This window comes from Scylla paramamosain, chromosome 31 (assembly GCF_035594125.1).
Source record: "Scylla paramamosain isolate STU-SP2022 chromosome 31, ASM3559412v1, whole genome shotgun sequence".
Lineage (NCBI taxonomy): Eukaryota > Metazoa > Arthropoda > Malacostraca > Decapoda > Portunidae > Scylla > Scylla paramamosain.
In genome coordinates this window covers 15,165,470-15,179,939 of record NC_087181.1, presented here as the reverse complement: position 1 = coordinate 15,179,939, position 14,470 = coordinate 15,165,470, and the positions used below count along the sequence as shown (strand labels likewise).

The 14,470-nt window shown below is 38.1% G+C and overlaps 1 protein-coding gene across 1 annotated transcript in view; it reads right to left on the bottom strand.

The window, feature by feature from the left end:
- Positions 1–14,470, bottom strand: part of LOC135116328 (uncharacterized) — a 40,383-nt gene that overhangs the window by 8,413 nt on the left and 17,500 nt on the right. Inside the window, exons 9-16 of the mRNA XM_064033682.1 lie at positions 14,112–14,244; positions 12,797–12,871; positions 10,479–10,612; positions 9,246–9,269; positions 7,946–7,990; positions 6,682–6,883; positions 6,172–6,363; positions 3,941–3,994 (exon numbers count right to left, since the gene is read on the bottom strand). Of these exons, the coding sequence (XP_063889752.1) occupies positions 3,941–3,994; positions 6,172–6,363; positions 6,682–6,883; positions 7,946–7,990; positions 9,246–9,269; positions 10,479–10,612; positions 12,797–12,871; positions 14,112–14,244 (859 nt within the window). The remainder of the gene's footprint in view (positions 1–3,940; positions 3,995–6,171; positions 6,364–6,681; positions 6,884–7,945; positions 7,991–9,245; positions 9,270–10,478; positions 10,613–12,796; positions 12,872–14,111; positions 14,245–14,470) is intronic.

Sequence of the window (14,470 nt, the reverse complement as noted above, 5' to 3'; positions counted from 1 at the left end):
GAACATTTTGAGAATATGTCATATTAACCAATGCTGTTGGATATAACCTCAGAAATAGCATCTCTTGTGATAATGGGCTTTAGTTTGCATTATCTAGTGGGAGTGTGCCTGCCAATCAATGGCTCTTGCTATATTGACCCCTTTGCAATGTACATGTTTTTGTCCTCCAGTAAATTCTCACTGCAAATATGTCCTAAAACACATGACAAAAGTATATGGGCACTCTCTATATATTTTCAGTCATAATTTACTGGAAAAAAATACCCCAAATCATCATCACTGTGGCAGCAATCAAAACTGCCCCACTTCTAGTCCATCTATTGAAGCTAAAGGCAATGTACAACATCAGTCTTCCGGCATGAAAGCATTGCAACCCCACAGGGAAGGTGACACATGATGGCACACTCTCAGCTGGAGGGGGTCTGGTTAATTATTAAAGGTCACCAGGGATGCAGAAACACACTACCTATACACACACCCAACAACAGCATCTCAATATTGATCATAAGTAGGGAAATTTACATCTGGCACTGCATGTACAAAGAAATGATCCACCAATGCATACACCTGACATTGCCAAAACTGTACAGCTGCATGAAGACAATACCCAGGAGTAAACTAACACAGAAATATTGTAGAGAAACTTTTACTTCTTACTTCCATCTGAAAATGAAATATAGCCAAGATCTGCCCAGGAATAAACTCACAAAAGCATACCACTGAAAATAATTACTTTTTGTCTGTCAGAAAGTGGAATCAAGCTAAAGACTGTATAAGAGTAACCTAAGAAAGGCATACCACCAAGAAACAATGGTTATTTTTATCTGAATATGGAATCAAGCTAAAGATTGTCCAAGAATAAGCTAGCAAAGACATACCAATAAGAAATAATTACTTTGTCTGTGTATGGAAATGGAATCAAGCTATGGTCTGCCCAAAAGGGATACAGAGAAACTATTACTTCTTGCTTTTTTCTGAAAATATCAAGCCAAGGACTGTCCCAGAATAAACTAACAAAGGGATACCAGTGAGAAACATTTATTACTTTCTCTGTGTCTGAATATGGTAACAAGCTAAGGTCTGCCTTATATCAACAAGGGGATACTGAGGAACTATTACTTCTTACTTCTGAGAGTATACTCAAGCTGAAGTCTAAGTTCAACAAATGCTCACTGTTTTTGCGCCTCTTAATGGTGAAGAAACGTCGGAAAGCACTTTTAATTTTGTAGGTCACCTGATATTCCTTTCTTAAAACTGTCAAGCCATAGAAAGGAGAAAAACAGAAGGCAGTCAATTGCACATTATGACAGTGTAAAGGATGAAACAATGAAGACCGGACTGCCCAACAACTGTAAACTTGCCATATATTTCTGTAATTTCTTTTTGTATTTCCTTTCTCAACTCTATATTTGTGTAGTTTCTTAGTATTCCCTCCACTACTATACTTCTGTAATTTCTTTCTTTGTATTCCCTTTCCCTATGGTTTTTCTTGTACCCCTTATGTAGCTTTCTCTCAATAAGCTAAACAAAAACAAAACAATGAAGATAACTTGGCAACTTCTCATTGGAATAAGGAACAAATACTGGATTCTTAAAACTGCATCAGACTGCCTTCTGAGTGATAAACATTTCAGAAGCTGGGACAATATAAAAATAAGACCGTGATGAGAAGCCCAAGGATATCATATCTTTCCCTCCAGCTTATGACACTCCTCAGTAAGTCACTAAAATCACCATGGGCTATATATGCATGGATCATGCCACCATAGACTTCCTGAGCAATACCATGAAACAATAACTTAGAAACATGGCTGCCAAAGCTCTTATGGTGTTACTTTCTCACTGCTAGTCACTAAAATCACTAATTTGTATGTATGTGTATGGACCACGCCACCCTTCATAGACTCTCATTGCAATACCACGAAACATCAGTGACACATTAGACCAGAATTGTGGCTGCTTGATCTGTTGTGATGTTGCTTTCTCTCACTCCCAGTCACTGAATTCACTAGTTTGTGTGCATATGTATGGACCATGCCAGCCTTCATAGACTCAGTGCAATACCATGAAACATCAGTGAAACATTAGACCAGAAACATGGCTGCCTGTTCTGTTTATGATGCTTTCTCTGTCATTAACATCACCAGGATCATACCACCCTTAACACACTTCCACAGCAATACCACAAAACATCTGTGAAACAGTATGCTAGAAACTTGACTGCCTGACCTAACTAACACATTGAATATATCCAAGACAATCTTTCCCATCAAGTCTCCTGTCATAGAGTAAGAGAAAACAGTCTCTCACACACACACAGAGAACAAGGCACCTAGATCATTAATTCTGTTAAGGTCCTACAATTGCATCTACCTGCAACGTTTAATCTATGACACTTATGGAAGGTGAAATTCATGCAACACAACACAGAACACTCAGTAGGTAAAGGAGACATTCAGGAGGACCCAACGTGTACACAGAAACAGAGACACAAAGGGTAGGAGGAGAAGAGCATTACAGTATGTCAAACTACACATTTCTGCTGCCTGTTTGAGGAGAGGGCCTGTGTTGGAAGTGCATCATGTGTGGCAAGAAGCAGCTCTGGTCTCTCCGATGTGCTAATATTACCTGTCTTGGGAGAATTTAACCCTTGTGTGATAATGTGCATCTTTTTCCTTGTGTTTTGAAGGTTTTTTGTCTGACCCTCAGCCTCACTTCACACTTCCATGATAGAAGGAAGGGAGGGAGGGAGGGGGAAGAAAGTGGCATGTGTGCAAGGAGTCTGTAAAGGTTTTGGATGAGGAATACTTTGGAGAATTTATAGTGAAAACTGTGGGATGTGTGCAGGGAATCTGTAAAGGGTTTGGATGAAGAATACTTTGGAGAATTTATAGTGAAAACTGTCATGAATAATACAGGTGAACTGTGAATTATCAATTATCAACTTTAACATCTTCCACTTATGATAAAAATAAATTACTTGAAACTACTGGAAAATCCATAAATGGAAAAAATATAAATCCATTTAATCTGACACACAAAAATTTCCACACTTTCTTTCATGATCATGATTCATTCAAGATTCACCTGTAATAGGAGACAAAAAATATGACAAACCTCACATGATGAAAGGAAAGACTGGTATGTACAATTTATGTCAGTTAATTAATGAGTGTTTGCTGACAGCTGCTCAACATAAAAAGAGCAGGACAAACAAATGCTTGAGAGAAATTCCCTGCTACATGTGTTCGCTAAATGGCAGTGATGTGGTAAGCTGTTCCTACAAAAAAGATGCAGGGAGGTTAAAAACTGAGCATAGAAATCACATGAAAACTGAAAGAAAATAGAACTATGAGAAAAGCAACACAAAAATTTATGGTGTAGAAAATCAGATGGCAACTAAATAACTGGCCAGCAAAATATATAATGAAAGCAGGATGCTATTAGTTATCGGCATAGCAGATATATGGCATGAAAATAGTGTTTGGTGTCAGGAATATTAAAACGGCCACAGCTGAAAAAAAAAAAATAAAAATAAATAAATAAAAAAAAAAAAAAATAATGGTGTTACTGTAAGCTGTAAATAGTAGTGTTAAATGTTAAGAAAATGAAAGCCGCATGTAATTTCTAGATCAATAAACTAGTTAAATGAGGAATGTGAAAGCTGTTAAATGTTAGGAATGTGAAAGTTGTGTGTTATCTCTAGATAAAATACTAGCTAGGTTATTAGATAAACATGAAAGCTAAATAAAACACTGGCTAGCACAGGACACTGTAAGAATTAGTGTCAGTGTAAGCTCTAGGAAAAGTGTTACGATAACAAATCAAGGTGGGGTTACAGAACGGTCAGAGAGGTCACTAGCTAGCAGAGGAGAGGAGAGGAACGCAGGGAGGTGGTGGCCTTGGGGTGAGGTCTAGGTAGATGCTACTGCACACTCACTTGGCTCAGCACTGTCCTGGGTGGAGGGTGTGCCAGGTTGGGCCTCGTCTGGGACTGAATGATACACACACATGGGGCGAATTAGTGCCAATCTAGCTTGACATCGAAACCACCGAGTAACACACATACACACGTACATAACACAGTGGTGAGTTAGTGGTAGTAGTAGTAGTAGAAAGGGTTGTAGGAGTAGTTGGAGAAGTTTTAGTTATGGTTATAGTGGTGATGGTGGTGGTAGTAGTTGTAGTAATGTGAAGCTTTCTACAGCAAACACTTATTTAGTGGAGACGAATATTAATTATGTAAGTAACGAATAAACACACGCACTCACTCACTCGCACACCTTTACACTTTTAGTTTTACCATTACATTACCTAATTTTCTCATGACAGCCACAATCATTAATCTTGAGAGTGATGGACAAAATGCAACATAATGCAAAGCCCAGGGCAAGACAAAGACAATTAAACACCACAGTCAAACAAGATAGATGCTTTAGAAATGAGTTTGGCCATCTGAGACAATGAGGCAAAGTGACTTATTAGTAGTGGGAAGCTATTGCATTATGATGTGGTGTTGGTCTACTTCTTAAATCTGATGAGGAGGGAGGAAGTGGGATAAGGGAATATATTTTGTCATATTGTGTGTTTGTGGTCAACCATTCAGGGTGTTCTGCACAAAATACACTTGTGGCAGAGGTAATCATGGAAGCAACCAAGAAGAAAATGTACGAGAAACTAGGCATGAATTTGAGATGTGAAAGATTTATACTGTGTTCTGTGACAGAATAAAACCACCATTTATGATTCTGCTTCCATGTGAGCTGCTTGGCATGATCTATAGATTAACCATTCATTTTAGAAGCTGAGAACAAATCTATCATAATAATTTCCTGCTTTGGGAATGACAAGTGGGACAGGACATTAATAAAAGTGTGATTCATACTCAAGTTGTCAACTGAGTATGTCATTTTAGGGAAGTGTTCTGTAATACCATACACAGATGTTCCTTTTTTATTCACTCACTGCAAGAAAGAAACCTGAAAATATTCTTGATCACATTTGTTAATGGGGACTTTTTGCTTGGCTCTGCAGTAACAAGAGAACATCCTAGTGTATGGAGGGCAGCTGATGGACAAATATGATGAAAGGAGGCTGGGATCATGCATGTCACTGTTAAGGCTCAACTCAGGTCTTGAAGCTGCAGCACTATCAAAAAGTTTAATCAGAGTAGAATTCAATTAGGTCTGGATATTTTTCAGTGGAAGAAATTAATCTGGTATTACCTCACCTTGTGTACGCAGAATAGTTACCTGAATGACACTGTACACCTGTCACCTTTTGTAATGCCTCTATATAATCAACGTATGAATATGAAGCACGTGTTTAAACTACTTGCATGTATTTTGTGTGTACTGACTGAGGAGATAGCATGTGAAAAACAAGAGTAAGAATATGAAGTACTCTGTGTAGGGATTCCCAAAAAACAACCCATCTCTTCCTTCACTATGGTCAAGAGTTAAAAGAGAGAACTGCGAATGTAAATCTAAATTAAAATTGTGAGTCACATTGAGGAAGTTTTCCGAGGATGAACATCTGAAACTGTAAAAAATATGAATAAGCTCAACAACACATGAGTAGATTAATTAAAAATGTTCATGACAGGAGATGCCACGGTCAGGATGCATTAAGAAGGATCAGGATGTGCTGTAAAACTGTGTGGGTTAAAACAAAATACATAATGAGATGCCTATATAGATTAGAAAAGTAGAGAAAAGGTTACATGTAGTTTGGGTCAAAAACAAATTCAAGATGTATCAGAAGAAAAAGACTTTTATTTAGATTTGGTTAAGTCAGACACCTAAAGTTAAGGTTAGTTAGAGAAGTAAAGGATAGGTTAAAAGGAGAGCAGATTCAAGTTGTAAAATTTGACAAAAAGACTTTACTATTTAAATTAAATGTTTGAAAAGTAGAAAAAAGGAAAGGTTTGGGTCAAAAGAAAACAGATTTAACTTATAGTATCAGAAGAAAAGACTTTCCTATCTAAATTTTGTTAAGTCAGACACCTTAAAAAAAAAAAAAAAAAAAGTTTGGTAGAGAAAAGGAATGATTTGGGTTAAAGGAAAACAGACTCAAGTTGTAACATCAAAAGAAAAGACTTTACTACTTGAACTAAATAAGTCAGACACCTAAAGTTAAGTTATGCTGTGTTGGGTCGCCACAATGACCTACCCGAGGCTCTGTTGAGAGTGGAGGACCGTTCCATGGAGATGGAGCGCCCCACCGAGGGGTCCCGCTCCAGTGATGAATCTCTCATGCCGGGATCCATACTTTTGGAGCGCACTTTGGACCGGCTGAACCTCTTCTTTAGGGTTCCAAAGAAGGAATCTCTCTTACGTCGGACGCCTCTGCTCCTTCCTCGCTCTGTGGGGTTACAGCATTCATGCATTCAATACTACACTCATCTATCTACACTCTCTATAGATGAATTAGTATGTGGTATGTTAAAGGAGGCAAATTTAAACACATCCTCTCTCATCTCCATCAGTAACTAATTAAATTTTTTTCAGAATGCTGAGATCACAATTTTCATATAATTTTTTCATGATTTAAAGCTTGTTTGGGATTATTCTGGATGAAAACAAACCTATCATTACATACAGTATTCATATAATTAAAGTACAGCCATGAATTCAAGATCAAAACTAATAATACAGGTCAGTGTGGGACAAACATATCTACCTTCATCTTCTGCAGGCTCTGTAGTGCTTGCTGCAGTGGAGGGCGGCACAGAGGAGGTGGCAACTGTAGTGGTGGTGGTGGTGGTGCTGGGCATTGCAGTGCTGGCGCCAGTGGTGGTGATGGTGGGAGTGCCGGTGGTGGTGGCCGTCATGGTGAGGTTGTACAGGTCATCAGCCATGTAGCCTTGCCCATCCTGGTCAGGCTGTGGGGGAGGTGCTCATGTTAACACTGTCTTTGTGTGGGGCTTATGTCCATGAGTGACTCTGAATGAGAAGGTGTAGTTAAGTCTTCTGCAATGTAAAAGTAGAATTATATACAATTAAGGTTATATCAAGCGAGATTTCCAAGACAGGAACCAAAATGAACTGATGTAATTACAGTAGTTAAAAGAAAACTTGCAAGACCAAAATGCATTCCAATGTTATTCATTAATGGATAAGAAAGTCTCATCTGCCATTCAGTGAGTTAAGTCAATCAGGCAACATAGAGAAAATTCATCCATGTATTCATATATGCAAATTAACCTAATGTGCAAAAAATACAAGAAAACATAACTGACACTTGCAAAGAAAAAAAAGGAAATTAAACAAAATATAAGCGAATGGGATAAAACTGAAAACAATGACAAGACACGAGGCTGTCACAAGTAAGTAATATGTACAAATGAGGAAAAAATAAAAGTAGATAGTTCCTTAAGGTAATCAACAAACAATATAACAGTGCTGGTGTCAAAACAGTTACAGTAAGTGCAAGATCTGCAATATGTGCAATTCTAGATAACTTAGTGGACAAATAATGTGCAAATTTTCCCCATCATTCATCTATATAACTTTAAGACAGTAAACACACACACACACACACACACACACACACACACACACACACAAAAAAAACTAATATATACATAAATACAAGTGCTTTTGTGTCGTATAGGTGTAAAACTGTCAATAGATCCTTCATAATGCCTACATTAAAAGCCTAAGTTCTAGGTAGTTCCTGGAGATTAGAATCTCAGGTAAAGCATTCATAACCTGTACAAGAAAAAAATACGTGCAGGACAGAATAAAGACATGATGCACAGAGGGAAGGGAATGAGGAAGCAAGGGACAGATGCCAATTAAGGTGTGTAATGATTAAAAAAAAAAAAAGAAAAAAAAAAAAAAAGGAATGAAGCATGCTGATATAAGTGTAGGGAAGCTGGGGCATAAAAAACAAGACTGAGGAAGCATGCATGGTAGTGGGAGAGAAGTTAAAACCACAGTACCTGCAAGAGCACCTCCTCGTACTCTCCACTGGGTGCGCGTTGGACCTGATGCAACAAAAACAACCGGAGCATAGGAGAGAGAGAGGGATTAACTATTACTGAGGGACTGGCTGGAGGGGATAAGCTATGTACAAGCTGCTATATATGAGGTATTTTTAGTTGAAAAAGTGCTCAGACCAAAGACACCAAGAGAGAGAGAAAGAGAGAGAGAGGTACTTACAGTTAACATTTCATTCTAGTTTGCTGAAAAGTGCTTTAATTAGATTATTTTGGTCTGAGTACTTTTTCAGATGCAGAATGTCTTATATGTACACTTGGCAAGAAAAGGTATCATTTGCCTGGTAAGATTGCACTTTAATAACTGTTCTGATAACAGTGCCCAAGATCAAATGTTTCGAACTACATCACAAACTAGAAGAGAATGAGATAAAACTATTCTGGCTGATATTCTGATACATTAAGATGAATCAAGTTACTAAATACATCATATAACTAATGAAGGATTAAATAAAAACTATTCTGGCTTACAGGGAAGATACTTTTTCTGCCGAATGGATGTAAGCAATTCTGATGTCACAGTGATAACATGTTCACCCCACAGGCAAATGCTAATACTTATGTGCAGCAATGTTGGAGTTTGCTGTGGTTATTAGAGTAGATATATTATGTTTCAAATGTGAGAAATAAGCTGACTGCCTTGTATAGTCATGTGAACAGTGAAATACAATTAAAGATGAAACAAGATTATTTCTGTATGCAATAGTTAATGTGAAGAGTAAATGAACCCTACAGCAAAAATATAAGGATAAGTAAAGTAAACAAAGGATTTCTGTATGTAAGAGTTAATGCATAGAGTTGATCCTATTGTAAAAATAGTAAATTATGGTAAATCAAGAGGTGTTTGTATACAAGAGCTAATGTGAAGGGTAAATCCTACTGAAGTTGACAGCTAATGAATCAAGGGTATGCACAATTCAATGTGAATAGCAAATCCTGCAGCAATAAGATGCGAGTATATTTAAGATGAATGAAGAGCTTTGGATGCAAGAGCTATGTGGAGAGTGAATCCTACAGAAGTTAACAATTAATAGATCAAAGGATATTTGTATGTAAGATTCAATAGCAATTCTTGCAGAAAAAAAACAGTAAGTAAAGATGAATCAAGGAGCACTGGTATGCGAAAGTTAATGTTCAAGAGTTAACTTGGAGAAAATGTTCCAACATAAACATGAGGGTAGTCAATGAGCTGTAGTCAATGAATGAAGAGATATTTTGTATGTAAGAAATGACAACATCTTACCTGAATGACTTTCTTGGTTGCTTCCTTGAGAGCATAGGTACAGAAAAGGAAAACTTAGAAAATTATGTCACTACTTGGGAGTTTGGCTGCAACAGATAAGTCATACACTGCATCATTCATTAGTGCTACTGAAAACAAGGTAATGGAAGCAATTAAGAGGTTCAATTAAATTAATGCTAAATGTTGCACTCACAATGAACGGACAAAACTAGTATATACACATGCATGTTACAATACACTATGCAAGCTCTGGTCTTTAAACTTGGTCAGATCATCAGCCTTCAAAGTAATCTTCAGAAAATATTAACAGGGTATCACCACATTAAAGAGAATTATGTACAGAAATGACACCAAAAGTAATTCTCACACAAGGACTTTTTGCGATAAAGACAAGTATGTACAAGAAATAACCTCACAATTCCCACACAACCGTAACACAACAGATTATATTCACCTATCCCACACATACTCCTGACACATGAATGTAACTGTGAAGGCTTCAGCTAAGGACTGAGTGACATGCTACTGAAAGTCAAGCTGTGATTACTATTAGGTGTTTTTTTCTTCTGGAAACGACAAGTTACTTCTCTATTTATGGTCTGAAAGAATCTATGTTTATCCATGTACCAGGTTGACATCTTCATCTTGCTTACTCAGCCAGATATAAAGATAAGAACAATAAATAAAAGTTTATAGATGAAGAAACTATTGCCACATTCAAAGCAGAGATTTACGGACTTTACAAATGGTGAGAGGCACAGGGATTATGAAACAGGAAAAGGTATCAAGACTGCCATTCCCTTAGCTGAAGGATGTATCCCAGGTGTGTTTGTGAAATGAACTCAATTCTGATGTGGAGAAAACCTCATCACTTCAGCCAACAAGCACTCACTGATTGGACACAAGGTGGTCTGTCAACTGTCATGACACCTGAAGGGGAACCTCAAACACCAATGTCCCTCCAGCTGATCATTTTGAATTATGTAGCATCTTGAGGTTTGAACAACACTGATTTTGAAAGGTTAAGCCATAAGACATACTAGCCAGGGACTGAACCTCTGACATCTTATCCATCAGGCCATAATATCATGGTGCTAGTGGAATTTAGTAGAATTTAGTCAACTCTAAGAAACTGACAAGCTTTATTGGCCAATGTGACTTGCTTCCCCCAAGAGAGACTCACTCAAGCAGCTCACTACAGGCACACCCTCCCAGCCCTTCCATAATGGTCACCTTCTTTGAGGCATGGATGATCATGGTGGACCTGCTAGCATTGTTGGTCACCACGGTCTTCTCTTCAATGTCCCGGATGGCAGCGGCTGCCACGCCATCGCCTCCGTTGACCACCACATCTGCAATGGGGGGATCTAGTGAGGGCAATGGAGGGAGGGTTGCTCCTCCCTTGCCATTGTTAGAGGAACAGTGAAGGTGATATGTATGGTGCTAACTTAAGATACCAAATAAAAACCTGACATCTGTTCAACACTAACAGACACTAAAAGGAACAGTTAAGAGGAAGACAAAAATAGGTACGGTATCACATAAAAATCAGACTTTTATACTTTTGTGCAACATTGGAAGGAATAGTTAAGTGGAAGACAGGTTGGCTATCAAAATATATCTGACTGAATGAAGGAATACATGAGAAATAATGTAATACAGTCTAAAATTATTTCCATGTCTAAGAATACAATTTTTCATCATGAATCAACAGTTATTTGAACAAATATTCAAAGTGATACATACACACATACAACATAATCCCAACTATTACTATACAACATGGAATCACAGCCACGTCCCCTCCTACTGCAGAAGCACAAAAAAAACTATGCATGTACTTAGGATTATGACTGCAATGTACTTACAACACTGCTGCTGCCACACAACACTACAGCATGGCTAAACAGTACACTCAGAAACCCTCACTGCCAAAGACTTCACATATAGATCACTCGGCACACCCAAGCATCTCAAAGCATAAAAAAAGTGGCCATTCTTTATAATGAAACCCCACTTTGTCAACAAAAATATTAAATGCTTGGTCACAACTGAAGCAATACATTTTGGTGACATTTGTAGGGATTTACATGGGTATTGTAGTTACCAATTTTTTTCTAGTCTAGTTATGACTAAGCCAAGAGAGGAATCTTGTCCCCCTCATTACAAAAGCAAGTAAAATCCCATCATAATCTAGATCACATTCTTCTACTCCTACAGGTGACTACAACTATGACAAGAGTGATGGGTGGTGGCAGTGGTGTTGGATAATGAAGGGTAAAGCAATAATGGCACTTAAAATTTCATCCTGCATTTACTTCCACCACCATCTCCACTGTTTGTCTCATCTTCTGTTCACAGGAATTACAACTTGGTGTTCTTTGCCATCAAGACTCGCATACACTAAGTCACAGGGTAATGCCTCAGTCACCTAAATCAAGTAACATGCCACACTCACTAAGCCTCTTCTCTCAGTCTAAAGTGCTCTGGTAAAATTTTATTAGGAGACTAAGCATATAAGAGGACTTTAGACTGTAAAAAAAGCCTTAAGACACAATGAGTGCAGCTGGTTGCTTGACTTATGATCTTGACTGTACCAAAGCTTGTCTCAAATTACCCAGACATGTATCAGAAACTGTTGTCCTTTGTGTCTCTGTGCACTAATACCATCTAGTCATCCATTCATGGGTGCCCTCATCATTACTGGCCCACATCCTGCCACATGGGTCTTTCTCCAGCAACGTAACATTATTCTGATGGCTGTTCAAGGAAGTGAAGGGATTCCATTAAAAATGGAAGGAATTTCATTGATCTTACTTCATGAGTGTTTGCTTTGCTTTCCCTTCAACTCTATTAAAATGGCCAGATACAAGTTTCAAGTACAATTTCAAAATACACTGCTGACAGCAAAGGAAGTGATAGTGTAGTTTAAAGTTCTCAGTGCTTCAAGAAATGTTTCCTCACAAAAATTGTTTTGGCACTGTCCAGATAAAGTTAGATGTTTTACCATCATTAGCCTTCAAAACACCATCAAAAATTATGCTGTTCCTGGAGACACCCTCATGACAGATGCCTATGTTCATGGCTCCCTGCAGCTGAAGTAACAGCAATGTAAAAACTACAATTATAATTACATGCTTCAATCCACACTCACTGCTTAGGAGAACACAGGTGACTGTGGATTCAAACAACAAAAAATAAAGGTGAATCTTGATTTATAAATGTCTGTTCAGAATTTCTGAAGTCATAAGTAAATAAATTTTGACCTCATTTTGGACTCATAAATGCAGAATTTACATTTTATGAACAAGAATCTCAAACTTTAACAGAAAAACAAATGCATTAATTAAAAAATATCAAAATAATCCAAATATATGAACAATTTATATAGGAATCACAACAATTTGTAAATCACTATTCACCAGTACTGGTGCTAATGATAATCTTTGCACCACTGCCTCCTCCCGTGAGTGGCCATGAACACAGTGTGGCGCCTCAGTCCAAGCTAGAGTCCAGTCTAGTGATGCATGGGGGGCACCTGCACACCACACCTGATCGAATGTTGTTGGCCTTTCGATAGGACTCTCTCCTTCGGTACGACCCGGGACTTCCCCTCCCAGCAGCACCTGATTCACCTATGGCATTAGTACACCTTTGGCCTCACACATAGGAAGCTTCAAAGTACAGGTTATAATACACTCACATAAACACTCCATGGATTATACAACTTGTGGTGCTCATGGTCACTGATATTCAAATTAAAAGGCTGTAAATTATCTTTTAAAGTTTAGATTAGTAACACCCTATGCCATTATATCATATCCAGCTATCTATTTAGTATATTCATAACTTGTTTGATCTCCTACAATCTTAAGGTATCCTATAATATTCTACACCAATGTTACAGTTGCTACCTTTATGAAATTCACACAAGATGCTTTAATTTTCTGCACTATTTGTGCTTTTTGCTTATTCTAAGGATTCACCAAGATAATGTGAAGCACACTTTATGAGAAATCTTAATAGTTGCTATTTAAGGGATGGAAAATTGACAGATGAAAACAAGGTAGTATAATATGCGCATGCAAGCACAAACACTTCACACACACACTAACCAATTTACCTATGCATTAAATTAACAAAATTATAAAGAAAACTTACACCCACTAATACAATAAAGATCATTAAAGGAACTAGACATATTCAAGTTAAGACAGTCCAAGATGGTAAACCACAGCAAGATCACCTCAAGTTTCTACACCAATATGAACAGTAACTTGGGGACAATTTTTATGACCTATTTCACACAACAAAACCCATCCACCAGAAACAGCAATACACAAACAAACTCTACTGCCTCTATGGAACCCACAAGAACACACCAGCAACACACTACATTTTTTCCCCTGGAACACCTAAACACTCACACCAAGAGAGTGACAACATATCCTCAACACACACTACTGTCTCTGTGAAACACACAAACACACCCTTAACACTCCATTTTACCCCTCTGGAACATCCACACACTCACACCAACAAAGAAAGAACACATCAACACCATACTCACTGGAATACACAACAAAACATTTTTATAAAAACTTCCTTTATGAAAACTTGTCAAAACTGTTATTCAACACTAAAAACACAAATACCAAACATAAAACATCCTAAACACACAAAAACCTTGCCTCTCCACAACACAGACACCCTAAATACACCCCAATCTGCCTTTCCACAACACAATACACCCTAAACACACTTGCATCTTGCCTGTCCACAACATGAACCACCTTTATTCCCACTTAGCATCACACAATCTGCACAGGAAGGCCACACCCACACATCTCGGGCTCACTACAGTACCTTGGGCCTCGGGAGCCTTGATGTATGTGGTGGTGGTGGTGGTGATGAGGTCTCCCCGTGGTGTGACACTCTTGCTGGTGGTGCTGGCTCGCAGGGTGTGCTCTGGCAGATCAGCTCGGTCCAGGAAGAGGAACTGTATGGAAAAGTTGAGTATGAGAACAGGTTTCATAGTTTTAGTAGTTGAATGATAAATTACTCAGTCTTTTAATTCAAACAGTATTCCATCTAATGGGCTGGTGATCCTGCATTGGGTGGCACAGAGAAGGCACTCAAACTCATCACACTCTCAGCTCTGTCAGTCCCTTGTGGAAAGGGACAGTCTCATGGACTACCTTACTACACTCCAATATTACCATAGA